A 27769-nucleotide genomic window follows, 5' to 3' on the forward strand; every position below is an offset into this window, starting at 1 on the left:
ATGTTCTATTTGTATTAACTACTATTTAAAGACATACCAAAAATACCTGTCAAGGGTTTAGTAAACTAATATTTATTAAAAACATGACAACCTGGGAAGTCAGCCCAGTCATGTTGACAGTAGCAGCGATATTGCCATACACATATACACAAAGTAGTTCTTCTGTAGCACTAAAATTAAACAAACTTTCAACTTATGAACAAAAAAGTGGTACAACAGGGGCAGCGACAAATCTCCAACTGCCAAAAAACATCCCAAAGTTATCATAATTTCCTCTGGTGAAGTGACAGTTGCCTGTCGAAGCGTGCACAAACTTCCCAAGCTCATTTAGGAGTCAACACATTTGAAAAAACGAAACAAAATGAAACTAGACATTAAGATGAGTGTGAAATCAACACAAAGTTACCTGGTTTACAAATACTAGTTTATTTCAAAAGGAGACAAAAGCAAAAAAAAAAAAAAAAAAACCCAAAAAACTAACAAAAACACCCAAGACTTGTGATATCTTGACAAAGGTTCATCTGTCTGTCAACACCAATGAAGCTGTTGTGGGCAATATTTTAAACTTTCTGGGGAAATTACAGCCACACCACAGCAATGACAGGGGAGGGAAAATGGAAAAGACAACAATGACTATACAAAATTGTCTTTAGAAAGGACCAGCCTGTGTCTATGGCACAACTCCATAGCAGTTTGGTAGAGCCCTGAAGTCACCATGTACATATTTTGTTTCATCTGTGAACAAGCATCCTCTTCACTTAGGAGAAGCATAGAAGACCTGGTGTGCCAAGTTAATTTAATGGTTTTAGCCCTCCGTTTCGGTCTGCAGCGGCACAATGAGGTTGGCGGCCTCAACAAACAAACAGGTTCATGTGTATGAGCAGAAATGTCCAAAGGCACTTCAGACACAGCTGCCTTGGTCCTTAGAAGTTCAGCTCCACACAACAGTATTTCTCCAGATGCACAACATTTATCATACTTACGTTTTATTGGGGGTAAAAACTAAATCCTTAACAGTCCTTTAGAAGTTACTTAACTGTGGCTTCAGATAACAGCAAATCTAACCCTTTCCATTTAATGGTAATGATTGTGAATGATTTAAGTCATTACTAAAGGGGGAACATGTACACGAGGGGGAAAAAATATATATATATATTAATGTACTGGTTTTTACTTTTGATTGGACTTAACATTAAACTGGAAAAAATAAAATCACATACACAATAGTCACCCCGATCTTAAGCAATGTTTTACATCAATGTGGCAAATATATGTCTCGATTGCATAATTCATTATAATTTCGTATTACTACATGAGATTTTTTTTTCCTTTTTATCAATTTGAGACAGGGGAAGTATACAAAGTGCTCAAGCATTTTTTTTTAAAAAGCCAATACAACAGCTTTCTTGTACTACTGCTTACAATTAGCAAGGGCCAATTATGGGCCATGGGCCAATTTTCTTTGAGAAAAACCAAAAATATGACTTGAACATGCTTTGGTAATTAATACAAATAAAAAAATAATCAAAAAGTCCTGTTACTCAGTGGATCACTAAATTTTATATATATATATAGTATATCTTTTTTTTCTTCTAGTAAAAGGTAAAATGTGCAAGTCTAAGCGAGGGCAAGTCAAAACTCTTAATGAGGTAAATGGCAACAGAATTATCACGTTCAGGGACTCGTTCAAGTTCTCACCCAATGCTGCATCATAAGTCAGCATAGTTCCTATAACTTAAGGGATCATGCACGTGAGCTTTATATAAGTAAAAAATAAAAAAAGAGGATACTAAATTTAGAATTTATGGAATGATAGTTCTGCATAGCACAATCCCTTAATGAGTGTATAAATGACGCCGCTGGGTGCTTCAAGCACGTAAAACATTGAAACGTCCTTTGAAAGACTGTCAGTGCATGTTTAAATACATGAAATAGAAAAAAACAAAAAGAACCTATGGCTTACCAGCAAGACTATAAACTGACAATGAATAAGAACGAATGTACATGTGAACAAGAACACTGATTACACCACATACCCACACCAAGTATGTAGTGAAGTACATAACAGCTTAAACTGGATAACCCCCTGAGTTATCACTTCTATCAGAGTCAGATCAGCTTCAAACGTGTACTGATAAAACGTCACAGATGTGAATAGGTTTGCTGTTCAGCTGGTGCTATCAAATCTCATTCTCAGCACTGCTAAAGTGCTCGTTTGCTTTGCATGAAGTTGTACTGTCGTCCTCGCACGTCCCAGGGAGCTGGTGAAGGAGGCTCTCCCCACATTCTGCAAGGGTCAATGTGTATGGCAAAAAATACAATTAAAAATTGAGTTCTGAAGTTGGAGCTAATAAAAACCATTCTCTTTCTATGCAAACTATCCTCTGATGAAACATATGGCCCAAATACATTGTGTTTGCAATCATACCAACTACACGCATATACAGTATATTCAAGTCAGTGTACAAGAGAAGAGGTTAAAAGACTGTTTCCAATAAAACTGTTCAGATACTGACAAGAAAAACTCTGAGGGCCACATCATAGTTGACCCTCAAAGGTAGAGGTTATGGTGTGGTCTACCGTGGTATACTGGATACCAATGGTTTGGATCCTGAGGGGTTGCAGAGATGGGCCAAGCTGTCTAGCTGCCTTCCTCACATTTAAATCGTTCATACAGTACCTTGTTAAAAATACAACCTTTATCAGCTCAGTGCAAATTTTTTTAATGCATCATCACTTCCAACCTTTGTTCTAATGTAGGTGGAGGAGAGAAGTGGAGGCAGGAAATCGCACGTAATCATAATGTGCTGTGATTTGTGGTTTCTTAGCCCTTGAGAGGCCAACAGACTTGAGGAAAGCAGTGAGGAACAGCATTTCAGGGCAGACGGACTGCTGTAAGGCTTTAGAGGCACATTCTCCTGCTCAGGAGGGAAAGCAAGTGTCCCTATTGTCGTCAGTCCTGATCCTGTAAGAGCAGCAACCCAAACACCACACAGCTTATGCTGACGGGGGTAACTAATAAATTAGTCTTTTTCCAAAAAGAAAAAAGGAAAAGAAAAGCTGAATGCTGCTTCTTAGTTAGCATTTAGCAGTTAATGCCACCATTACATGGATGGTCTGAGGGTATCCCAGCAGCTCTAATAGACTCTATAAAGACCAGTGCATCTCTTCAAAGTCCACGGCTTCCCCCAAGTTGGTGTCGGTCTCCAGGAGGCTCATGATCACCGCCATGGCCGCTTCATCGTTGCTGAAACTGCTGAGGCCCGGTCCAACTACACTGTCCAAATCCAGCTGGGAATTCTCCCCTAATGTAAAACCACAAAAACAAGTTGATGCATTCATATACAGTAGTACGTTCATATAAAATATATAAATAAATAAATAAAAACAAACAAGCAAATGAACTAAATCTGATCATGTACCCATGAGTGCATCTCCTGAGAAAGAAGCTGCTTGGGGCTCACACTCTGGCCTGGATTTCCCTGGAATCTCCACCTGAGATGTTTCTCCATTTGGCACCTAGAGACCAAAAGAGGAGTAAATTAGCTCAAAGCAACATGTCAAGCGTTTATTAATGCAGAAGAATAATTCTTTTTAGGGTTAAGCTATTTGTTTTAACCTTCAAAAGAAATCTTGTTATTTATTTATCTATGCATGTGATTTACCTACAACATACCATATAGGATAAATTATAAATGTTTAATCATTTTTATCAGCCTCCGGAAAATGCAACACCAAAATATAACACAAGAAGATGATTTTAGTTTAAGAAAACAAATTGTTTTGAAGTACTAGATATGCAAAATAACATGTTAGATTTTAATGTGAAAGGACTGTAGAAAAAAAGATATTTAGAAGTATAACAAGATATTGTTAATGGTTTGCATGCAGACTGGGCTACGAAACCTGAACCATTTTGTGGATGGAAAAAATCTGTTGGCAAATAGAAAGACTTACATTGTTGCTGGTTTGATTGACATTTTGTGGAGATTTATCCTGTGGGAAACTGAAGGGGCTAGCATTACCGCTGGAAGGTGACGAGTTCAACCTAAAAAATAACAAAAACAACACAGATGCCCTTAAAGATGATTAATAAAGCACTGCGATTCTAGCTTGAGAAGCTGTGTTTGTGTAGATGGAGCAAAATGAGCAGCTGTTATAACAGAACTACCATTATGTTTAATATAATCTAAAAACGTCGTTGTTGTGATGCCATACTTGTTGAAATCCAGCAGCTCATTGGCAATCTGCGTTCCAATGCTTCCAGCAAATATCATTGTCCCAGGCGTGGTGGAGATTCCAGGTATAATTGGAAGGAACTTCTTGGCATCTTAAAACAGAGAAAAAAAGTTATAAATTACACAAAAAGCAAGGTTGTACAATTATCTCACAAACTAAAATGTCTCTCTTTGAGCTGAATACGTGGGTTGTGCTCATGAAAAATTTGCCAAATCTTCTCTGTCAATGCCAAGCAACTTATTTTGCCATCAACTGTTTGGTATTTGGTGGATTGGATGATTGAAGTTTGAAGAAACTATAACAATTTATCCATTCAACAAACTGGAGGCTCAGCAGCATTTGGAAGAACCAAACAGCCACAACAGCCTGGCACCTCCTCGTCATGCTGGTCACCAGATTGGTCACACACTGCTATGGGACGGCATCCCATTTTTCAACCAACATTTGTCGCAAGTCAACCAACGTGGTTGTGTTGGTCACTCTGGCATTAACAGCCCTCCTAAACTGATCGTGCAAGCGTTCAAGGGGGCTGAGGTCAGGACTGCTGGTCCAAAAGATGTCACTCTCTCGGTGCAGCAATCCATTAAGTGTCCTCCGCATCTTCTCCGCACTTTGACCATGTGATCCAACTGCCGTAGACAGAATCTGGACTCATGTCTACACATAACATTCCTCCACATGTTCAGGTTCCAGTGCACGTGTTGCCGACACCAGCGCAAGAGTCAATACCAACAGAAAAATACGTTGTTTGGCATTGGAAAAGAAAATTTGGCAAATCTTTCATGGGCACAACCCACAAAGCAGGCCAAAAGCATACTGCTACCCCCACCATGCTTTAATGTCAGGAGGAGACTGTTATTATTGTTATTATTACTCAAACTGAATTGCAGTTAATTTAGAGAAAAACAAAGCATGTCGAAAAGGGGCTTCTAATATCAGATCTCAGACAGAAAATTGGAAAAAATATAAACAACAATGGCTTCAGCAATCTGTTAAAGCAATTGCAGTCAGTCAGCATACACTTATATTAATGTTCCTCACAACTTCATTCAGACATGCCTGTGAAAGTGATGGAGAGAACCACAATGTGCATGCCATATATTCTGCTTCACACAAGACTGGAGAGGCAATCCAGCGAGGTAACGAATAGGTGACACATTCCTCAGAGAAGCTCTGTTTTCTCACAACATCATGTCATGTCACAGTAATTCATATCAGCTGCCAAAATGAGCTGTACTTGTATAAAAAAGCGGTGGATGAAAAAAGGTATCAGTTTTGCTGATACCTTCAAGTTTAAGGCCCCGTTTACACATAGCTGGGTATTTACAAAAAACGGATATTCCCCCCTCTACGTTTTGAAAAATTCCATCGTTTACACGAGATCGTTTTCAAAATCTCTTCGTTTACACGAATCCGCATAAATACGCTGTTAACGTCATGCCAGCCAATCAGAATCCTGGAAAAAACATCAACAAATGGTTCCGCACACCGTACGGCGCACATCGCCGCGTACCCTACGCCGTAGGCTCTGCGTCGATTTAACGCGGCACCATAATTCAGGCTTTACTTCCAAGACGTAAAATACAAGAAAATATTGACGGCAGAGGTGGACAGAGTACTCGACCCCAGTACTTGAGTAAGAGTACAAATACTACTAGTCAAAATTTACTCCGTTACAAGTAAAAGTAGCTCAGTCAAATTATTACTCGAGTAAGAGTAGAAAAGTACTTGCTTTTAAAGGTACTTAAGTATCCAAAAGTAAATGCTTTTAAATTTACTTTAAGTAAAAGTAAGAGTAAGAGTAAATTTCTTATTTTCCACATCAGTAATTACTATATTTTTTCTAAATTAATTTAAGGATCTTTTAACTCTTGTTTCTGAGAATTCGATGTTGAGTTGTTGAAAGCAGAGAGGTAGTTCTGCTTCGGCAGACACAATAAACATTTGAAAATAAATGTCTGTGGTTTGTCTGTGCCCTCGTTTTTTACTCGGTCGAACTCAAACATTGAGTTAAGATACGGCCAAGGATTTTGTGAAAGTCCCTGCTCCGAGTCCGGCTCATTATCAGACTCAGACGACTCAGCGGATTGTCTTTCTTCTCCTGACGCAGGCGTAGCCATTGTTGCGGCTCTGTCTTGACAAACGCAGGCTACTTTGGCGGTATCGTTTTGAGGAGGCTTGACGTATTTCCGCTTCACGTGCATCCCAGTGGAGAGCGTGCACTGTGATAGGTCTCCTCCTTTGACAAAAACAGCTTGTGTCCAATAGGATTTTAGGGAAGAAGAAAAAAGAGCAGACCTGAAAGTAACGAGTACTTTTCAGCCTTCCTAGAAATTTACTCGAGTAAAAGTAAAAATATTTGTCTTGGAAATGTATTCAAGTAAGAGTAATAAGTACCAAAGAAATCTAATACTCAAGTAAAGTACAAATCCTCTGGATATGTACTTAAGTACAGTACTCAAGTAAATTTACTCTGTTACTGTCCACCACTGATTGACGGTGGCCAAACTAATTGTAAACACAGGTCGCACACATGACGCTGGTGACGCTGGTGGTTTCTGTTGCATAATGTGACGTTCTGAAGCCTAAATCTCTGTTTTCCTCTGTTTAGACGCAAACGTGAAAACTGAGTTTTTGAAAATCTCCACTTTGGCCGGAGTTTTCAGAAATGATCGTTTTTGGTGACTTTGAGCTCCGTTTTCGTGTAAACGAACGGCCAAAACGCATGAAAACGCCTCCGTTTTTGCTCCGTGTAAACGGGGCCTAAGACAGGCATTGTTACTCATGTGTCTTAGTAGACCACTGGCGCAACTGAGCTCATTTTATGGAGGAAAAAAAACAAACAAACCACCACATGATCCTCAACTCATTTTTAGGACATAAATGCAGCAGTATAACAAGACTAACTGCCATATATAACTCTCAAAGACCTAAAAAAAAAAAAAAAAAAGAAAAAGTTGCTGACTTTGTTAATTACTAATGTAATTTACCAGACAGCAGTGAACATCCGATTTTTACATGAATTTGACTGCAGGAGGCCAGACTTGTGTCATGCTGAAAGTGGTACATGTAACTAACTGACCGAGTCAGGCTGGCGCTGTTAAATGTTATGGAAAAGCCAGACTCAAGGTTCAGCTGCAGATGTTGGAGAAACTCGTAAGAGTCAACGAGAACTTGAAAACACACAATGATGTAGTACACCCCTTCCTGACGCCCCACTTTCTAAGCATTTTGAACACCCAGTTTGACAGACAAGCCAACGGTCCATTGACGTCACTTGAGCCATACCAAATAATTGGATGGCTTCTGATGTGAGAGCATTTAATTAATTTGCTATGTAAAGGGAATTTAAATGAATGTAGCAAAAAAAAAAAAGCTTCAGAGAAAAAAACCATACCAAACATTTTATGGAAAGCAGTACGAGTCTGAAAGGGGCCAAAATAACAAAATCCTTACAGAATTTATTCTGATCAACTGACCTTCAGAAGCCCTTGAATTGCTGGACTGTTCAGACTTATTTCCTGACCGCCCGGTTCGATTGTGATCATGCCTTTTCAAAAGATGAGGAAAACAGATAACGCTCCAACTGATATAAGTACAGACACAGGCACACATGTTGACAGTAAAACAATGCAAACAAGAGCTTATACTCACAAAATAACTGTGTTAGTTGACACTATATATTCCACTTCTTTGGTCCAGGGATTTACAAAACTAAACCACTGACTTTGTAGCGTGACAAAAGATCCATATTTTGTTTTAAACTTGTAGCAGTTTGTCTCTATTTTCTCTTTACTGCGCAGCACTGTAAGAGGGAAAAAAACAAAACCAAGTTAGTTGAAATTCAACACTTTGGGAAAAGCGCAGCAGGTAAGAAAATATACAGAAGAGAAAAAAAAAAAAAAAAAAAAAAAAATCACAAATTTGGAAGATTTCAGCCGATTTGTGTTAATACAGCAAAGGCACATATGTAATGATCAAGTTCTTTATCTGGCCTTCCACCTGTCATTATTGGCTTAGATTATTTTAATATGTATACATTATTATGGTAAACACTGTAAAAGACTATTAATGTATCAATTTGTGGAAATATTAATCAGGGAAAGCCTAAAGGAAGAAAGGAAAAAGAAAAACAACCATTGAGACAAAATAAAAAAAAAAAAAAAAACCTTTTCGATGACTTTCTGCCAAATGTGGCAAGTCATCTTGATGGAAGTACTCGTAGCATGAAGTTCCCAGCAATTCTTGTGGTAGATAACCTAGAATGGTTGTAGCTCTGTGGATGAGAAAAATATTAAATATTACAATAAATGCATTTTACGTAATCACAGTGCAGAAATACAAATATCCCATTATAAAAATAAAAGTATAAGGAAAATATTTCCTGCATTCTGTAAAAAAAAAAAAAAAAAAAGAAATCCTAGTAGAAGTGGACACTTCAGTTCCAGCAATTTGAGAAGGATTAAACTACACTTCAAAAGTTGACAATATATGGATTATTTATATTATTCGCTTTCATGACAAAGTTGCCACTTGCTGTGAACTGTTTCTGCATGTGGCTTCTTGCAACTGATTTTTATGCTTCTCCTATCTAGAGGATAAAGCCTTGATGATTTTCAAAAAACGAGTTGGTGGAACAGAAAGATGTTGCACATCTTATTTGTCTGCCACATTTCAAACACCTCAAACAGCCCTTTGCCTCACAGTTATTTAATTTCAGACCTACCTTTGATCAACAAAGGTGAATTTTCCATCCATGGTACAGCGTGTGACGAACTCTGTGGGTTTAACTCGGACTTCCCCGTTAACCTGGGGAGATGAGTGGGAATGGACACGCCCCACGGCCACCAGGCAGCTGAAGTGGGAACTATCCTGCTTGTCCACTTCCCCCTCCCCGTCTGCTCCCATCTGGCTCGTAGGCCAACTACGCATGTAGCCTGTACAGTGGACTGTGCAGTATTTCTGGGACTCTGATCGAAAGCAGAAACAAACACATGCATTCAATGCCACCTACAGCACAAACTAAATACAAGTAAATTAGCTCCTTTACACAGATTGTTTACAATTCAGATGTGCTGTATAACCCTCACCTTTCTTTTTGGAGGAGTTGGCCTGGTATTCCTTTTCTTCTACTTTGACAGATATTTTATTGTATTTCATACGGCAGAAGAAAGAGCGACGTGCACCTGAACACAGTCGAGCTGCACAAACTGGAAGGTCGGCCTGAACCTGCAGACCAGCTGAAAACACAAGGAATGTTAAATGCACTGACAAGCACACACACATACACACATACACACCCACACACACACGTTTTACTTTTAGCATCTATTAGCCGTTCACGAGGGTGCGATTCAGAAGCAGAGAGCTGCTCCTTCACTTTTCCCATGTCCTTGGGGTGTACATAATCAAACAGGCTCTGCCCGATCAGCTCCGCCTAGAGGAAAAAAGAAGACAAAAACTATTTAATTTGATTTACCACCAAAAAAAACAAGTTCCTCTAATGGTAAAAACACAGGTATATAATTTAAAGAAACTTGTGTAAACACAAATTTGACAGAGCATTTCTTGAGGACTGCTGACATCAAACACACCAGACAGATTCAGATGTTATTAGTGATTGTGTTTACTCAACTGAGTACATCTCACTGAGCTAGAATTCCAAACAAAGAGGCGTATAATACAAACCCAATTCCAAAAAAGTTGGGACACTGTACAAATTGTGAATAAAAATAGAATGCAATTATGTGGAAGTTTCAAATTTCAATAATGTATTCAGAATACAACATAGATGACATATCAAATGTTCATACTGAGGAAATGTATAATTTTAAGGCTAAAATATGTTGTTTTTCAATTTCATGGCATCAACACATCTCAAAAAAGTTGGGACAGGTAGCAATAAGAGGCCGGGAAAGTTAAATGTACATATAGGGAACAGCTGGAGGACCAATTTGCAACTCATTAGGTCAATTGGCAACATGATTTGGTATAAAAAAAGCCTCTCAGAGTGGCAGTGTCTCTCAGAAGTCAAGATGGGCAGAGGATCACCAATTCCCCAAATGCTAAGGCAAAAAATAGTGGAGCAATATCAGAAAGGAGTTTCTCAAAGAAAAATTGCAAAGAGTTTGAAGTTACCATCATCTACAGTGCATAATATTATCCAAAGATTCAGAGAATCTGGAACAATCTCTGTGCGTAAGGGTCAAGGCCGCAAAACAATATTGGATGCCTGTGATCTTCGGGCCCTTAGACGGCACTGCATCACATACAGGTATGCTACTGTAGTGGAAATCACAAAATGGGCGCAGGAATACTTCCAGAAAGCATTGTTGGTGAACACAATCCACCGTTCCATTCGCCGTTGCCGACTAAAGCTCTATGGGTCAAAAAAGAAGCCATTTCTTTTTTAAAGATTTTTTTTTGGGCTCTAGTGGCCCTTTATTCAAGCTGCAGATATGAAAGGGGTAGAGAGAGAGATCGGGGATGACATGCAGCAAAGGTGCGCAGGCCGGGATTCGAACTTGCGACCGCTGCAGGACTGTAGCCTCAGTATATAAGCCACTGCTTAACCCACTGCGCCACCGAGCGGCCCAAAATGAAACCATTTCTAAACAAGATCCAGAAGCGCAGGCAGTTTCTCTGGGCCAAGGCTAATTTAAAATGGACTGTGGCAAAGTGGAAAACTGTTCTGTGGTCAGACGAATCAAGATTTGAAGTTCTTTTTGGAAAACTGGGACGCCATGTCATCCAGACTAAAGAGGACAAGAACAACCCAAGTTGTTATCAGCGCTCAGTTCAGAAGCATCTCTGATGGTATGGGGTTGCATGAGTGCGTGTGGCATGGGCAGCTTACACATCTGGAAAGACACCATCAATGCTGAAAGGTATATCCAAGTTCTAGAACAACATATGCTCCCATCCAGACGTCGTCTCTTTCAGGGAAGACCTTGCATTTTCCAACAGGACAATGCCAGACCCCATACTGCATCAATTACAACATCATGGCTGCGTAGAAGAAGGATCCGGGTACGGAAATGGCCAGCCTGCAGTCCAGATCTTTCACCCATAGAAAACATTTGGCGCATCATAAAGAGGAAGATGCAACAAAGGCGACCTAAGACAGTTGAGCAACTAGAAGCCTGTATTAGACAAGAATGGGACAACATTCCTGTTTCTAAACTTGAGCAACTTGTCTCCTCAGTCCCCAGGCGTTTGCAGACTGTTATAAAAAGAAGAGGGGATGCCCCACAGTGGTAAACATGGGCTTGTCCCAACTTTTTTGAGATGTGTTGATGCCATGAAATTGAAAAACAACATTTTTCCCTTTAAAATTATACATTTCCTCAGTTTGAACATTTGATGTCATCTATGTTGTATTTTGAATAAAATATTGAAATTTGAAACTTCCACATAATTGCATTCTATTTTTATTCACAATTTGTACAGTGTCCGAACCTTTTTGGAATTGGGTTTGTATGTGCTATCATGTTAATCATCAAAGCATTCATTAGTGTCAGTGAATTTCTTCACAAAAAGCGTAATGCATCATTAGTAATTTCTTGCACAGCAGTGAAAAATGAATTAACTTGAAATATCTCTCCAAAGCCACTCACTGCTTGTGATCCAGTCAGTGCATAACAGAACCCATCTGATGTGTCTGGGGTTTTAACATGAACCAAATGCAATCAATTCTGTGACAAATGTAGAAGTGTTACCCGACTATAATTTAATATCTTTGTGATGGACTCTGAGACGAAAACTATTTTCCCACGATCACAGCCCACTACAAACAGGAACCCATCTGCAGCCTGCACAAGAAAGACGCATATGTAAAGAAAGTGTGATGACATGTTCAAGACTAAAGCATGAGACTTTAGTGAGAAATTTACGACATCCTCAAATGAATGACAAGGTTGCATCAAGACATTTTGGGACCAAAATGATTATTGTTGGCTTCGTCACTTGTGTTTACTTTGAGGACGAGATGCTTAAGCTCCTCATGAGGAAGAAATGATGGTTTATAAATTGATTCAGAAAAGGAGCTTGCAGAACCTGGAGAAAGAAAGAAAAAAAGACGGTATAGTGTGAGATACCTGTTGATTTTTAAATGTGTATTTATACATACATCTTTATCTTATAGCTTTAATGCTTATTCTTTAAAAAAAAAAAAAATCATAATCTCACAAGGCTGTTAGTCTAGACTTTTCAGTTCTTAGGGCCTAAAATAGGTCTGATTGCCTTTTTTTAAATTATTGATGAGCAAAGAAAATGACAGTGAATTTGACATAAATATAACTGCCGTTAATGGACTAAACCCTTTAGTGGTATGAAAGTCACCTGACTCATTTCGAGACTACGGCAATAGACCGACTGTACCTCGGAGAGACTTGAAGTGCTGAACCGCCATTCTAAGCACGGTTAGTTTGTCCAGCTTACGAGACATGGGGTTACAAGTTGGGATCATTGCAGAAAGCTTGTCAATGAGGTTGTTCATTTTGTCTCGTCTCCTCTTCTCAATTTGGCTATGCGGTTCCCTGCAGAGATATGAATGAGTGTTTCAAGATAATCATTAAAGTAACAGATTTCTTAAAAATACATTCAGTGGTATAAAATAAAAATCTACCTGAAGCATTTTATTTTGATGTGTTGGTCCTCATCATCTGACCTGCAAGGTTAAAAAAAGCTCATTTGTTACTATTGAAATAGCCCAATTTATTCATTGTTAGTTTATGCTTTTTCATAGGATTATTTTATGAAAAAGTACAACCACAATTCCAAATAAGCTGGGTCACTCTGTAATATATAACAAAAAAAAAGTATATAATAATGTTCAAATCTCAAACGCATATTATATTCTCAATAGAACATAAATAATATATCAGATGTTGAAACTGGTACTTTTCGCCATTTCATGGAAAATATTAGCTCATTGTCTCAAGAAAGTTGGAACAGGGCAATATATGGCTGGAAAAGTAATTGGCACAAACCAGAAACAACTGGAGGAGCACTGATAGCTCATTAAAGCAGCACTATGTAACTTTTCCACCTTAATATCATATTTCCAGAGTCATTGTGATGGTACATCAACTTCCAACAGGTTTAATGACACCTCTGTCATGGTCTGAGGGGTCTGTATCGCTTTCACTGGCACTATGTAACTTCAAGGTGGATGGTAGGAACTAGAGGGCTGCATTGGGATTGGGTCCCGCCGGGTCCTGCGGGACCCAACGCAAATCTCACGGTTTGAATTTTGCTGCGGGCGGGAGCGGGCGGACAAAAAAAAAAAAAAACACTGCAGGATCCTGATGTAGTCTAATGACCAGATGGAAATCAATGACGTGGAAAAGAACCTCAAACAAGGTCTATACAAAACAAAGACAAAGCACGGCCAGTCAGATATTTGGAGAAACTGCATTTAGTGTCTGTGGGCGCATGTTGGAATCCCGTGAGGTCGCACGGGATTGGGACCGCAGTCGGTCAGCAGCATTCTCTTCCTCCACAGCAATGTAATGGCTAAGCGATTCATTTGTTAAATTACAGTAATTTGTTTCATTCATTAACATTGTTTATTTTATGTTATTTGTTAGTGTTATTTGAGCCACTCACAACCTACTCTCGTTGCTGTAACCACAACCACATAATTGATGCATGCGCAAAAGGCGAGTTTTGCGGGAGCGGATATAAACACTGCGGGCGTGGGCGGGAGTGGAACACACACGTTGCGGGTGCGGGCGGTAATGGTCAGAAATGCAGCGGGAGCGGGCGGGAGCGGGATGAAGAAAACAGTCCCGCAGGGCTCTAGTAGGAACCCTTCCTCACTACTGGTAAAGCACTACCGCTTTTGTCCAAAGGAGCCGCCAAACTCAACAAAAGCTGAAAGTTACATTGTGCTGCTTTAAGTTAATTGGTAGTTCTATCCATCCATCTATTTTCTCTACCCACTTTATCCTTTGCAGGGTCACGGGGGTCTGCTGGAGCCTATCCCAGCTCATTACAGGTGAGAGGCAGGGGTTACACCCTGGACAGGTCGCCAGTCCATCTCAGGGCCACATATAGAGACAAACAAGCAGACACACTCACACTCACGGGCAATTTAGAATCACCAATTAACCTCAAATGCGTGTTTTTGGACTGTGGGAGAAAGATGGAGTACCCGGAGGGAACCCATACAAGCATGTGGAGAACATGCAAACTCCACACAGAAAGACCTCTGCCCGGGCCAGGGGGTCGAACCGGGGACCTTCTTGCTGTGAGGCAACAGTGCTAACCACTAAGCCACCGTGCTGCGACTTGATAGTTCTATTGTAAATAAAATATACATTTGCAAATTACTGCATTTTTTACTTCACAATCTCCTAATTTTTGGGGAATTGGAGTTGCAAAATATTTTTAAGAGCTTTTATCAAACATGCAGACAGCACCTGTTTTGGTCATCTTCCATGTCCACGTCATTAACTGAACCAGATCTCCTAAGAAGGAAAATGTAAATGAGCAAAAACTATATACACACTTTTGGTCACAAGCTTTGATTTCCATTTTGACAAATGAATGCAAATATTAAATATCACTCACTGGTTGTCTGTGCTGCCTTTACGCTTCCTGGGCATCTCCATGCTTAAGGACATACCAGCCTCTGAGGATGTGGTCAGGAGGCTGGGCAGAGACACACAACTGCTTTGCTCTTCCTCAACCAGCATTGTCTCTAAAAACACAACAAACAAGTAAGTGCACATTTTTGGTGCAAGGAGTGCACTCAACTGGTTCTCAAATTTCCAAAGATGTCATTTAGAAGTCAAAAGAGAAACATTTACTCACAACAATGCTTGGCTACTGTTTTTTAAACACTTAAAAAAACACATTGTTTTCTTTTGTTAATGTAAGCAATGAACAGAAGCTTTATTTTTAAAGATGGAATGCAAAGGACTGCTGTGATTCCTGCTCTCTGTCTTGTCTTGTTTGCCATCCATGTGTCTGGTGGCCCTGTAGGTCTTTTTCACCCCACCCTGTGCTGTATACTTTGGTCCCCTGTAGCAGTGGAGTGTTTCTTTAGCTTGATGAAATGTTCTGGTTTTTAATTGGGTTCTGGTCTAAGGTGGACTGACTGAAATTGATAACTTGAAACCAGAATTCAGAAAAATAGTGTTTTTTTGTTGTCTGACGAATTGGAAACCAACTTCAACGTTGTGGCCTGTGTTTGCCAACTTGGGCACCGTCTCTATATTCAGTGAGTTTTTGGACCCCCATGACAACTTTTTCCTCTGCTTGTTTGTTTTCAAATAGCAGCAAATTTTGCCATTTTTTCCCCCAGGTATTATTGAAGTCAAATGTGTATCATTCTTAGGCCCGATGTCAATTGCACCCGCATCGGTCCCCCTATTTGGTTGCATGGAGGTGTGCACTTTTAACATTTCAGCCACATTTGGATTTAACTTTGTCTTTATGTAATGGATCAATAGAAAAATACATTCAACCAGATGGCTTGTGAAAAATAATACACCTTTACTTGTGGCCAGGGATTAATCATACAAACACCTAATGGATAAAATAGTTTGTGATATGTTACGTGTACCATACTGAAACCAACAATGAATATTCCTGCTTAGATAGTGATATTTTTTTATGGACAACTACAGTATAAAATGCAGCTGCCCGATTCAACTTTGAGGATGTTGAGTAAGCACAAGATGATTGTTGCTGTTGTGTTGTTAAACCTATGGAGAAAACTCTGCAGGTGTAACAGAGCAACAGCATGGGCAAATCCGCCGGCTCGTCCAAAAACTCCTCTAACAGTTCTTCAGAATGTCAACACGGCAGTTTGACGTGCTATTGTAATTTGCAACAGCAACAATGAACTTTTCCTCCACCGTTTTGGCATTCACGTTAACCTGCAGCAGATTTAGAAACGTCCTATTGCAGTGACACAGAGTGATGTCAACTTTGATTGTTAACTGCCTTGCCCTCAACAACCTCATTCGCATAAAGTTGAGCAGGGCTCAAATTTTTGACAAGCTAATTTGACAACGGCAATGGATCTATAGCCCTTACATTTCCCATCGAAAAGCAGCAGGTCCTGTTGTGGCAGCCTCCCTGCCCCTAAGCACTCTCAGGCAACAACTCCAGCCAGAGTAGGAGATTTTCACCACCCCTTTGCATCTACACTGCAAATGAACCACGCATCCATGAAGCTGCTGGTTGAGTCTGCACTGGCCCAGCGCCATTGATGAATAATATATCATTCTAATTAAGTGAATTATTATGAAATGTATTCAATGATCCTGCACTGGCCTGCAGTCAGGATAAATTGAATTCCAAATAAGCCCAAAGTTTTTTCTGCGTTTTGTTGTTCCTCTTTGTTGATGTTTTTAAATTGCTTTTCTTTTTTTTCGCAGCTTTCCCGTCTGTCATGAGGATCCGCTTGATCACAACTGGCTGAATCCACATAGAAAACCACGCTCCTTCATTGAATATAAGAAAATGTAGTAAAAAGTGTCCTGTAATAAGAGTGACAATGCAGAACAAAAGTGCGATGAAATACGTATATAAGTCATTACAAAATAACAGTTTTACTAATAAAAAATATACCATTATGAAATACAAGTGTCAAATAAATAAGTTGTCATTTTAAATATAAAGATCTTATTAATTTATTTTGTGTTTATTTTATGGAGTACTTATTAATTGAAGTATTTATATATTAATTTAACTGCGAATGAAGCAGCTTTCCATATTCATCAACATGTGGCTGGCAGGACACTAAGTTTCCAAGACTGGAAGATTAAAAGTAGGAGAATCCAGCTTGATGGAAATGGTGACTGTATGCCGTTAGTCTCATGTTTTAACTGAATAGCTTGGCTTTTGTTTTCGTCTCATTTACCTATTACCCCTCACTCCGTCATTTCAGGGACTATAGAACATATTGGCACTTATACAGTTTGTAATATGACCAGGATTTCACCAGATGACCATTGGCCACTAGGTTCTGTTGTGCATCTATTTAATGTTTTAAGATTCTTCTTCATACCAAGAAATCAAAACAATCAATTGGAGACAAATGTAGTCAATAATAAATCCAAGAGACCTCAAGCTGGGCCATCTGTCACCTGCGTGTACTATAATTTTTGTAAAAAATCTATTGATGGGTTTGTCAAGATCTTCTGCAATACAGAATCTGCACATACGTTTCCTTCAGTTTAGCTCAAAATGTATAAACAACAGGTTAATAAGACATTTTACTGTGGCCAGCTCTACAACAAACAGAGGAACTTTGCAGTGTGGTATTTAGCACATTTCACGTCAAGGAGGTTGCTTGTTCGAACTTTGGTTAGTTTTCAATGTTGGAACAAAGTATAAACTTCAAACAAAAATGTCGCTGTCCAGGAACCCAACAGGCATGGGGCTCAACGTCACCACACCATTTAAAGGGACCCTGATCCCTGAACAGTCATAACAACATATTAATTTAGCATTGCATGAAGAACAAAATGCTGCTTTTATAATGAACCGTGTGGAGAACCCTTTTTAATAACAAAGGTTAATTATAGGGCTGTTCGATTAATCGATTTTAAATCGTAATCGCGATTATGTAATTAGAACGATGTTAAAACGTGAAAATCGTAAAATCGATTTTTCACTTTTTCTTTTTTTTTTACCTTGTCTGCACACATATTAATGATTGATACCATATTAATGATTGATGGAAATACCTCTCAATACCTGCGACAAGTGCCCCATCGGAGAGGCTCTTTAGTGTAGGAGGGGGCGTTGTAACATGCCACCGGGCATCCCTCTAGCCAGATGCTGTAGACCGGCTCGTGTTCCTTGCAAAAAACTTGCAAATGTGAATAGCAAATGTAATGACTGACATTACACACCTCTACATCCTTCATGGGTTGCATTATTATTTAGCATGCAAAGACCCAGTTTAGTTTAATTAGAAAATGTCTTGTTTTATTTAATTGGAAATATAACTTACTGTATGTTTGCAAGTGCTGATTTGCTGATTTTTTTTCCAGAGATAAAACTTTATATTTTTTAAAACTTTTTTTTAACTTATTTTACAGAGCTTTGCACTTTATTAATTCATTTTTGGTTTAATAAGAGCAAAGTTTTCACTTAAAGCCCAATGGGGCAAATGTTAATAAAAAAACAGCATATTTGAAATCATTTCTTTGCCTTTTGTCAATTCACAAAATAATCGTAATCGTAATCGAAAATCGGATTTTGAGAGAAAAAAAAATCGAGATTTTATTTTTGGGCAAAATCGAACAGCCCTAGTTAATTATATATGTAACATTCACTAGACAGTATAAATGTATTTTCTTTGGATGGTCCAGTTTCCTCTTACTCTAAATAGACACACATGTTGGATCAATTGGTAATTCTAAATTGGTCACGCTCTTTAAGCCCAAAGATAAACTGGCAAGCTGTCCATTGTGTACCGGCTGCCCAGTGACAGCTGGGATAGGCTGCCTTGTCTGATAGCAGCACGATAGGCCCCAGCTACCTTTCAAAACCTTGAACTGAAAAGGAAGTAAGGATGCTCACCAAGCAATCACAATCTCACCTCAGCGAATATACAGGCCACCCCAAATACCAGTGTAAGTCAATTTAGCATTAAAGACATAATACTGGAGAGACTATTCAGAAGTTGCTTAACATTTTCTACTGGCACAGGCTATTATCTACTCTAGCATAACATCAGATGTAGAGAATCACGACCTAGGCAGCAAGAAAAACCAAGAGAAAAACAATTAGGGCTGCAATGATTCCTCGAGTAACTCGATTACAAAAAATCATTGAGGAATTTTCTCTGCTTTTAAGCCTTGAATAATTAAAAAATGAATTTAAAGTTCATGTATTGCACAGATTATTTTTAGTGTGACAACGTGCTTACAGGTATGCAATGCATCCCCTATAACGCGGAAGAAGGCAGCGGTGCGCTTTTCATAACGTGTGTGAACAAAACAGTGACACCGACAATGAGCAAACACACCAAAGCGAAAGTAATAAGAGGAAGAGACAGAAGATGTCGAAGGTTCGGGATAATTTTAAATTAAAAAATGAAGGTCCTGGTCGACATTGTACAAGACTTTTGTTCCAAGTCCCGGTCCACAGCCAAGCATTGCTGTTTAAACGTATTGGTTCCGAATGTGAAGTTTCTCAATTTAAAAGGCAGTGTTTAACAAACATTTTTTTATTTTATTTTTGACATTTTAGAAAAAAGTAAGTGGGAAACAACTAGGGGTGGGAAAAAAAATCGATATTTCAATATATTGTTGTGCTCTCTGTTTCAATAAATAATCGATATACTGTCGGCTAATATCGATATTTTATTACAACACACTTAATGGTTTACGCGGTTGTCACCGCACTATTGTTCAAGCTCTGCCCCGCCCGCCCCCGCTGCCCTCGTGAGCAAAACAAACATGCCGCCTGAGAAACCAGCTCAGAAAATACAGAACCACAGTTTACTCCGTACAGACAGCGGGCTGAGCAGCACTGTTAATGCTGGAAAACTTGCTGTTTGAGCCGGTGTTTAAACTTCCATGTGCGTTAATGTCCGCTCGCACAGACAACCAGCTGCGTTAAGAAACGGACCCCGCTCCGCTCGCGCTCCATGAGAGGAGAGCGGCTCGTACTGTAATACAAAATGATTCCACAGACGCCGTTAAAGTAAATGATCGTCAGTCTTTTTGTGTTATGACGTTTATGCTTTTCACTCTGTAAGTGATCCTCGCTCGTATCCTTCCGTGTCCAGTCAACCGTGTGCTGGGAAAACTTGCAGATCATTGAATCACCAGTCACGTTACACACGGACACGGACACTCTCATACACACTCAGACACACGCCCACCCGTGCAAAACCAGTGTTCAGTGCTTTGGATATTTCATCTTAAATTTCAAAATGTTATATAAGTTCAATGAAGTTCATATTATTTATATTTATTATAGCTTGTTTGGTTTCTTCTGTTATCGGATACAGTTTGTCATGATAAGTGAAAAATGCCTGATGCTTCATGGCAATATGTGTGTGTGGTGACAGAATAAATTAGACAGGCTAAAAGGATATTGGAAAAGAAGGGATATTGTTAAGCCTATTTGAGTTATTTATTTCTTAGTTATTTCACAATAATTATATTTGTGAAATTATTATTTAATGTATTTAATTATTAGCAGTGCACTGTCCTGGTTTATATAAAACATGTTATTAATGTCCATGCACTTTAATTTGTCCAGCTGTACAGTGTTTACATTTACAAGCCTAGGAGACAGTGAGGAAATATACAAATGCACTTTCTTGTATGAAGTTTTGGCATTGAATAAATGCATAACTACAGACGTTTTCCTTTTTTTAGGTATTTTTTCTTTTTTAGTCCCATATATCGTGATATATCGCTCTTACCGATATATCGATATATCGATATATCGAATAACGAAAATATCGTGATATTATCGATATCCTGGGCCACATATCGCCAAAGTATCGAATTGGGACTTACCCGTATCGTCCCACCCCTAGAAACAACTTTATTTGTTTTTATCCAATTCTATGTCTCGGGAAATGTTAAGTTTGAGGTAATTTTATTTATTTTTATTGGAAAATTTAATAAACAGTTTATTTGGCATAATATGTAAATAAATATCAATTTTCCTGATAAAAGGAAACAAATCAGTTGTTTCTATTAAGTGATCTGTCTTGTTTTCTATTACTCGATGGAATATTTGATAGAATATTTGATACCAAAATATTGGATGGTTGCAGCCCTAACAAACAATTAACAGCTCAAAGGTGGCTAATATCCATGACATCTATTCTTAAACTGTGTTTAACAAATCCTGTAACCCAAACAGCCGTTAACTGATCATGGTGACCTGACTTTTAATCCTGCTCTCCCTGCCAAGTTTTACTCAATTACAGGGTTACAAAGAAGACAGGCTTAACAGGCCACATGCACATCCTTTCATAAAGTCTTCAGCCCCTCTCTCTGTCAGGATCACGTGTTCACCTACGAGCTCATTCAATACCTGAATGAACACCTGGTGCACTGAAACAACCCAGCACCCTGCACATCCTGCTAACAATGCTCCACAGAAACAGCATTAAGAGTAATGGCTGGTAAATAAAACTAATAACGACTTAAAGAATTGCAGAAAATCACATTTTAAAGGACTGATAAGGGCAGACGGTCCTATATATGCTGAACACAAGGGATACTGATCTAGCTGACACCGTGCATTAATGATTGAGCCTTGTGTATATTTCATCTAATAGATCATTTTCTTGTCTTCTCTAAATGCAGAGCTGGGTAGATTAGCCAAAAATTGTACTCAAGTAAAAGTACTGTTACTTCAGAATAATATGACTCAAGTACAAGTAAAAAAAGTAGTCATCCAAATAATTACTTGAGTAAAAGTAAAAAAGTACTTGGTGAAAAAACTACTCAAGTACTGAGTAACTGTTGAGTAACGTCTGATTTATTTTTTTAACACAACCATTCAAACAGACAAAAGTACAAAATAATCACCTTCAGGCAAATTAAAATCAATAAAATAATAAAATAAATTAAAATGAATAAAAAATAAAAAATACCTCAAATTAAAATAAGCTTAAAGTAAATTCAAGTACTTTAATAAATAATAAAATAAATAAAATAACAGAATAAAAAAATAAATTAAGCACAAGTAGCACAAAATTTCAAGGCTTTGTACTTTTCTTTTTTAACCAGGCAGAACTAGAACAAGATGAACTCATAGAAACTTTGTTTGTTTGAGTCTGTGTAAATGTGACAAAATCACTGTGATGTCATGAAATTGAGAGGATAAAAGAAAAGTAACAGCTCAACGTAGCCTAATGTAGCGGAGTAAGAGTAACAGTTTCTTCTTCACAAATCTACTCAAGTAAAAGTAAAAAGTATAGTGATTCAAAACTACTCCTAAAAGTACAAAATTTCCAAAACTTACTCAAGTAAATGTAACGGAGTAAATGTAACTCGTTACTACCCACCTCTGTCTAAATGCAATTTATTTGCCAAACCAAATAACAGAATGAACATTGAAAGTAAATGAAAACTCATAGAAGACAGCCATGCTTCCTCTGTTTAGGTGGCGGACTGGAGATATGGCCAGAAAGTTGTCAGTGCCTACCCTGGTGGTAATCCCCAAATTCTGGGGCGCTCCCCCCAGATGAGTGAGGAGTCATCAAGCTGAATGAGTCCCCCCCATGGGTAGCCTGTTGGACTTATGAGGGGAAAAAAGGGTTTCTTCCTGGCCATGGATTACCAGACCTGCTCTTCACCCACAGTAGGAAGTTAGCAGGGTTTGTTGTCATGGGCTATTCAGTCACAATACAGTAAAAAAAAAAATGGAGAGAGAGAGAGAGAGAGCGTTGTCCATACGGCCAGTCATAAATCAGATTTATTTGAGGTTGGAATTTGATTATGTCAGGGCCACCTTTTGTCAACAATTCTGTTCATATACTTTATGGACAGAAGGCACAATCAAAGTACAGAGATGGTCCAGTTTAGGATTACACCTTTTGCTTTTTGCAGTCAATGTAGTCTTGTTGGCTTCCTTAACCATGACTTTTTCTTTGGAGGGGTATGTAGCAAATATGAATTGGGAACTGGGAAGGATGAAAATCAGCAGCTCCAAATCTGAGCACGTGTTTCTGTCAGAAAAGGGCAGAATGTCCTCTTCAGGGTAGGAGTGAGGTGAGAAATAGGGTGAAATGTTCAGTCATCCAGGAGGGACTTGGAGTAGAGTGAATGCTCCTCCACATCTACCATCTAAGGTGGTTTGATACCACCCTGTAAACGGTGTATTGGGCATGTTCAACCAGGAAGAAGCCCTGAGGCAGACCACACGCTGGATTGATTAAATCTCTTGGCTGGGCTGTAAATGCCTCGGTATTTCCCTGGAACAATTGGAGGAGGTGGCTGGGGAGAGGGAGATCTAGACTCTGCTGTTAAGGCTGCTAACTCTTTGACTGAAATTCAGATAAGAGCAAGTTAATGGATGGAGGGTTTTACAAAACAACAACTACAATGTATTTCAGACCTGCTTAAATCTGTGTCAGTGTTGTGTCCAAAAAAGGAAAGCAAGCACAGATGTGCACAAAAAGACATGCCAAACTGTGTGATCTAAACTAGGTCATGAGCTACCCTGAGTCACATTCATATACGAATCATTAGCAAACAAATGGAACCTGCCCAGTGAGAGTATATTTTTCAATTGTTAGCTTGTATTAATAAAACGGCACAATGATCCAAAAATTATCATTTTTTGCAGAAAAAAAAAATCCAACCCAAGATGTAAGAAGATCTATTGAGATTATGTTTTACTAAAATGTATTTTCCATGGGATATCATTTACTGTCCAACAAAAAAACAAACTTGCTCCATGTAGAACTTACACAAACACAGTATATAGCTCAAATTAAACTTCGGACTTGACAGTGGAACATTTTGACCACTGTTACTTCGGTGTTTACACAGAAAGAAAAATATCAAATCTATGCCAACAGAACCAGGGCCACACACTCTTCCTCTTTGTCAATGGCTGCAATACAGCTGGACTGTCAACAGCTCAGAGATATTATTGTGCAACACATAACAGAGCCAAATACAGTTTGCCTGAAAAAGACCAACGCTGACTTAAGAATCATAATCCAGGCATACAACCGCAGTATTTGAATGACTAGGTGTGTCCAAATTTTTGCCTGGTGCACAAACCACCTGACAACATGTTCAATTTCATTCCTCAAAAATAGACGTACACACCTTCAGTATAGAAGTGAATACTGTTTTTTTTTTTCCTTGTTTTTCCTTCTGGTTCAAATTTGGGGTAAAATTTAGTAGATGCCATGTTTACTGATGAAGTTGTAGTCTCTCAGAATTGTTTGTAGCCCTGGCACACTTTAAGCCCTTCAATGGCAGCGTCTTCTTTTGAGTAAAAACACAGTATTACCAGATAACTCTTGAGGACTTGATTACAAAGAATTTTCTTTTGTCTTTCAAAATATACAAAATCCTTTAAGTTTTTTTATGGTATTATCCAGAGCCAGCCAATGGTGAATAATATCTTGACCAGAAAATCTCAAAAGAGACAATTAAAAAATAAAATAAATCCTTTATTTATTTATATAAGCTGAAAATGTTTTTCAGGGACATGTATTTTTCATCACTCTACAAATCAGTAAAACACTGTTCAGAACGATCAGCAAAAGATTAAAATGTACAAACTCAGCCATCAGCACCCTTGTATTGGGCTCATTTGCCTTATTTCCGTTTAAAACGGCATCCCTCAAGAGTTAGGGACAAAAGTGTGTGCAAGTAGTGGTTGTTTCTTATTTATTTCATTTTCCCTAATGCCTATCTATATTTGCCTTTGAACTTCATCCCATTTCTAGGATCCGATTTTCTCAGGGCACCATTACAAATGGGACTTTCTTCTCCAACACAATAAAAGTACAAACATATTTTTTTTTTTTTAAACAGCAGTAGCTGAGATGACAAAAGCATTTAATAACTTGACTTGTTTAACAACGTAAAGCTATGCAATTTTTTATTTATTTACAGGATTTCTAAAATGTTTTATCCTCTGAAATAAGACCACATTTTATACAAGCTTAAGAGCTCCAGATCTAAAAATGGATGGGTGCATAAGCATGTGGGGAAATGCTTTTTTGAATGTCCTCTCTCTCTCTTTTTCGCAAAATAAAAAGTTCGCAATTTTGATTATTTTTAACGTGTAAATCCTCGTAGTTCTGGGAGGTACAATAATCTTTTCCTGTGCCATTTACCAGCTGGTAATGTCAATGGCAATATAAATTCAGGGTTCCTACAAATTTTTCAAGGTCAAATTCAAGCACTTTTCAAGCACTTTCAAGGGTCATTTTCAAAATCTTCAAGCACCTTATCGCTGGGGTAAAATATCTAATATATGTGCTCATAATTAATTTTTCCGCTTTTTAATCACAATTAATTACATTGTATCGTGCTGTAAACATCTAGTTATGTTCCATCTTACTGATTTTATTTCTCCTTGTAATAACTAAACTATACAGTCTGATCCCAATTTTGTGAAAGACAGTTATAATTTCAAGCACTTAAAACTAAAATTCAAGCACTTTTCAGGCCTTGAAAACACAACATTGAAATTCAAGCACTTTCAAGGATTTCAAGCACATGTAGGAACCCTGCCTACAGGGTTCCTATACATTTTTCAAGGTCAAATTCAAGCACTTTCAAGGGTCATTTTCAAAATCTTCAAGCACCTTATCCCTGGGGTAAAATATCTACAGGAATATATATACTCATAATTATTTTTTCCGCTTTTTAATCACAATTATGTACATTGTATCGTGCTGTAAACATCTAGTCATGTTTCACCTTACTGATATTATTTCTCCTTGTAATAACTAAACTATACAGTCTGATCCCAATTTTGTGAAAGACAGTTATAATTTCAAGCACTTAAACTAAAATGCAAGCACTTTTCAGGCCTTGAAAACACAACATTGAAATTCAAGCACGTTCAATGATTTCAAGCACCCGTAGGAACCCTGAGTGAGTTACAATTTCAAGCACTTTCAGAATCAGAATCAGAATCATCTTTATTGGCGAAGTTTGAACATTGTCCAACAGGGAATTTGACTCTGGTTATTTCGCTCGCTGTACCCAGATTTAAAAATAGCAAACAGATGTGGCACTTATTAACATATATACAATTACAAAACTGAAAGGTGCGGGAAGCACTTAAAGGGATTTCAAGCACCCGTTACACATTTTTCAAGGTCAAATTCAAGCACTTTTCAAGCACTTTCAAGGGTCATTTTCAAAATCTTCAAGCACCTTATCGCTGGGGTAAGATATTTACAGGAATATATGTACTCATAATTATTTTTTCCGCTTTTTATCACAATTATGTACATTGTATCGTGCTGTAAACATCTGGTTATGTTCCACCTTACTGATTTTATTTCTCCTTGTAATAACTAAACTATACAGTCTGATCCCAATTTTGTGAAGGACACAGACAGAGTTATAATTTCAAGCACTTTCAAGCACTTAAAACTAAAATTCAAGCACTTTTCAGGCCTTGAAAACACAACATTGAAATCCAAGCACTTTCAAGGATTCCCAGCCCCCGTAGGGACCCTGTAAATTGTGTGGAAATCATTTTGTTTCGACACCCATTAAGGTTGCACCGGCTCGCCGAAGCTAATGTGCTAACTGTTGGAAAAATATACGGGGAAACAACGATAAACACACGGACACACAACATCAACCCGTCCTGCTAGTTTAACACAAACACCTAAAATAAACCCCTCCCCAGCAGCAGCTGCTGAGCCGCAAACACCCCCCCGGTACACAGGCCCTGCTGCTAGGCCAGCCTTACGGCTGAACAGTCATGTTAAAGGCTGATTTATGGTCCCGCGTTACGCCGACGCAGCGCCTACGGCGTAGGTACGCGGCGACGCACACCGCTACGGAACCATAATTTAAGGCTTAATGTTCTGTTAACGGGTTTAACAGCCTTACAGATGACAGTCCACATATTAATAAAGCGTAATAAACGCTGTCGGTGCGAGAGAACGCCGTGGTGCGGTTACATATGGAGCTGTGCTCCACTGATCTACTGACCTACTTCTGCACCGCAAACTCACACGAACCGTCGACACACGGCTCCAAACTGGAGGTGTGAAAGTCCACACCGATCATATCTGCAGTCCGCATACATTAACAATCGAAGCGGGCTTGTTTTATTTTTTATTTTTGTATTTATTAATTATTATTTTTTTATTGTTGTTGTTGTTTCGCCCATTTACCTCCCGGGTCTCCTCCCGCTCCGTCACCGCCCGCTGCTGCGCTCTGGGCCGACATGGCTGCAGCCGGAGCCGGTGCTCTGCCCGGGACTCCGATACATGGAGGAGGCGCTGCACTGCTGCCTGATATAATGGGACCGAGCCGGAAAACTGTTGCGAAACAACGCTTTTTGTACCGCCTGCTAGTGCAGAGAGGAAAACAAGAGTGGCGATAGGGGAAACGTGCAGAACAGTGCAGGCGTGAGGCACATCGAGGACATAGTGATCAAGCCTGAGTTATGGTTCCGCGGTAAATCGACGCAGAACTTACGCCGTGATCGCCGCGTACCCTACGCCGTACGCTCTGCGTTGGTGTAACGCGGAAGCATAAATCAGCCTTGAGGAGAAGTGCGGGGAAGCGGGAGGACGGACGACAGTCTCCTCCTACCGGCTCACTGGAGTCACCGCTCCGCTGCTCTGACCTAATACATCCATGGCTCTGACCCAGAGCTGCAGGCTCAGCTCAAGGAAGTCTATTTCATCATAAAGCACTCCAGTACTGTGCAAATGATTGATTGATTGAAATTCTTTATTCAGTCCCTTCACCAAACAAACATTGAACACAAACATTATCAAAATAAAATAGTGACTGAAAAGGCACAGGCAGAAGCATAATGCTTATATTAATGCCTGTCCTACATACCAACAAACAATAGCAAAACT

General features: G+C 38.9%; 1 protein-coding gene across 3 annotated transcripts; it reads right to left on the reverse strand.

Annotated features, from left to right (window-relative positions):
* Window positions 1-402: 402 nt before the first annotated feature.
* bmal2 (basic helix-loop-helix ARNT like 2) lies at window positions 403-27291 on the reverse strand. 3 transcript variants are annotated; one of them, XM_061722118.1, is made up of 17 exons: window positions 27071-27291; window positions 14815-14944; window positions 14664-14711; window positions 12866-12907; window positions 12619-12776; window positions 12215-12294; window positions 11958-12050; window positions 9559-9676; window positions 9330-9479; window positions 8966-9209; window positions 8409-8515; window positions 7894-8044; window positions 7719-7789; window positions 4219-4330; window positions 3958-4048; window positions 3423-3519; window positions 403-3305 (listed from the first exon to the last, which is right to left on the reverse strand). In XM_061722118.1, the coding sequence occupies exons 1-17, from the start codon at window positions 27123-27125 to the stop codon at window positions 3148-3150; spliced, it is 1905 nt and encodes a 634-aa protein (XP_061578102.1). In that variant the 5' UTR covers window positions 27126-27291; the 3' UTR covers window positions 403-3147. The 3 variants fall into 3 exon arrangements, with proteins under 3 accessions (XP_061578102.1, XP_061578103.1, XP_061578104.1); XM_061722119.1 differs by lacking the exon at window positions 11958-12050; XM_061722120.1 differs by lacking the exons at window positions 14664-14711; window positions 14815-14944; window positions 27071-27291 and adding an exon at window positions 14185-14443.
* Window positions 27292-27769: the final 478 nt, after the last annotated feature.

Source organism: Cololabis saira, chromosome 5 (genome assembly GCF_033807715.1).
Source record: "Cololabis saira isolate AMF1-May2022 chromosome 5, fColSai1.1, whole genome shotgun sequence".
Classification (NCBI taxonomy): domain Eukaryota; kingdom Metazoa; phylum Chordata; class Actinopteri; order Beloniformes; family Belonidae; genus Cololabis; species Cololabis saira.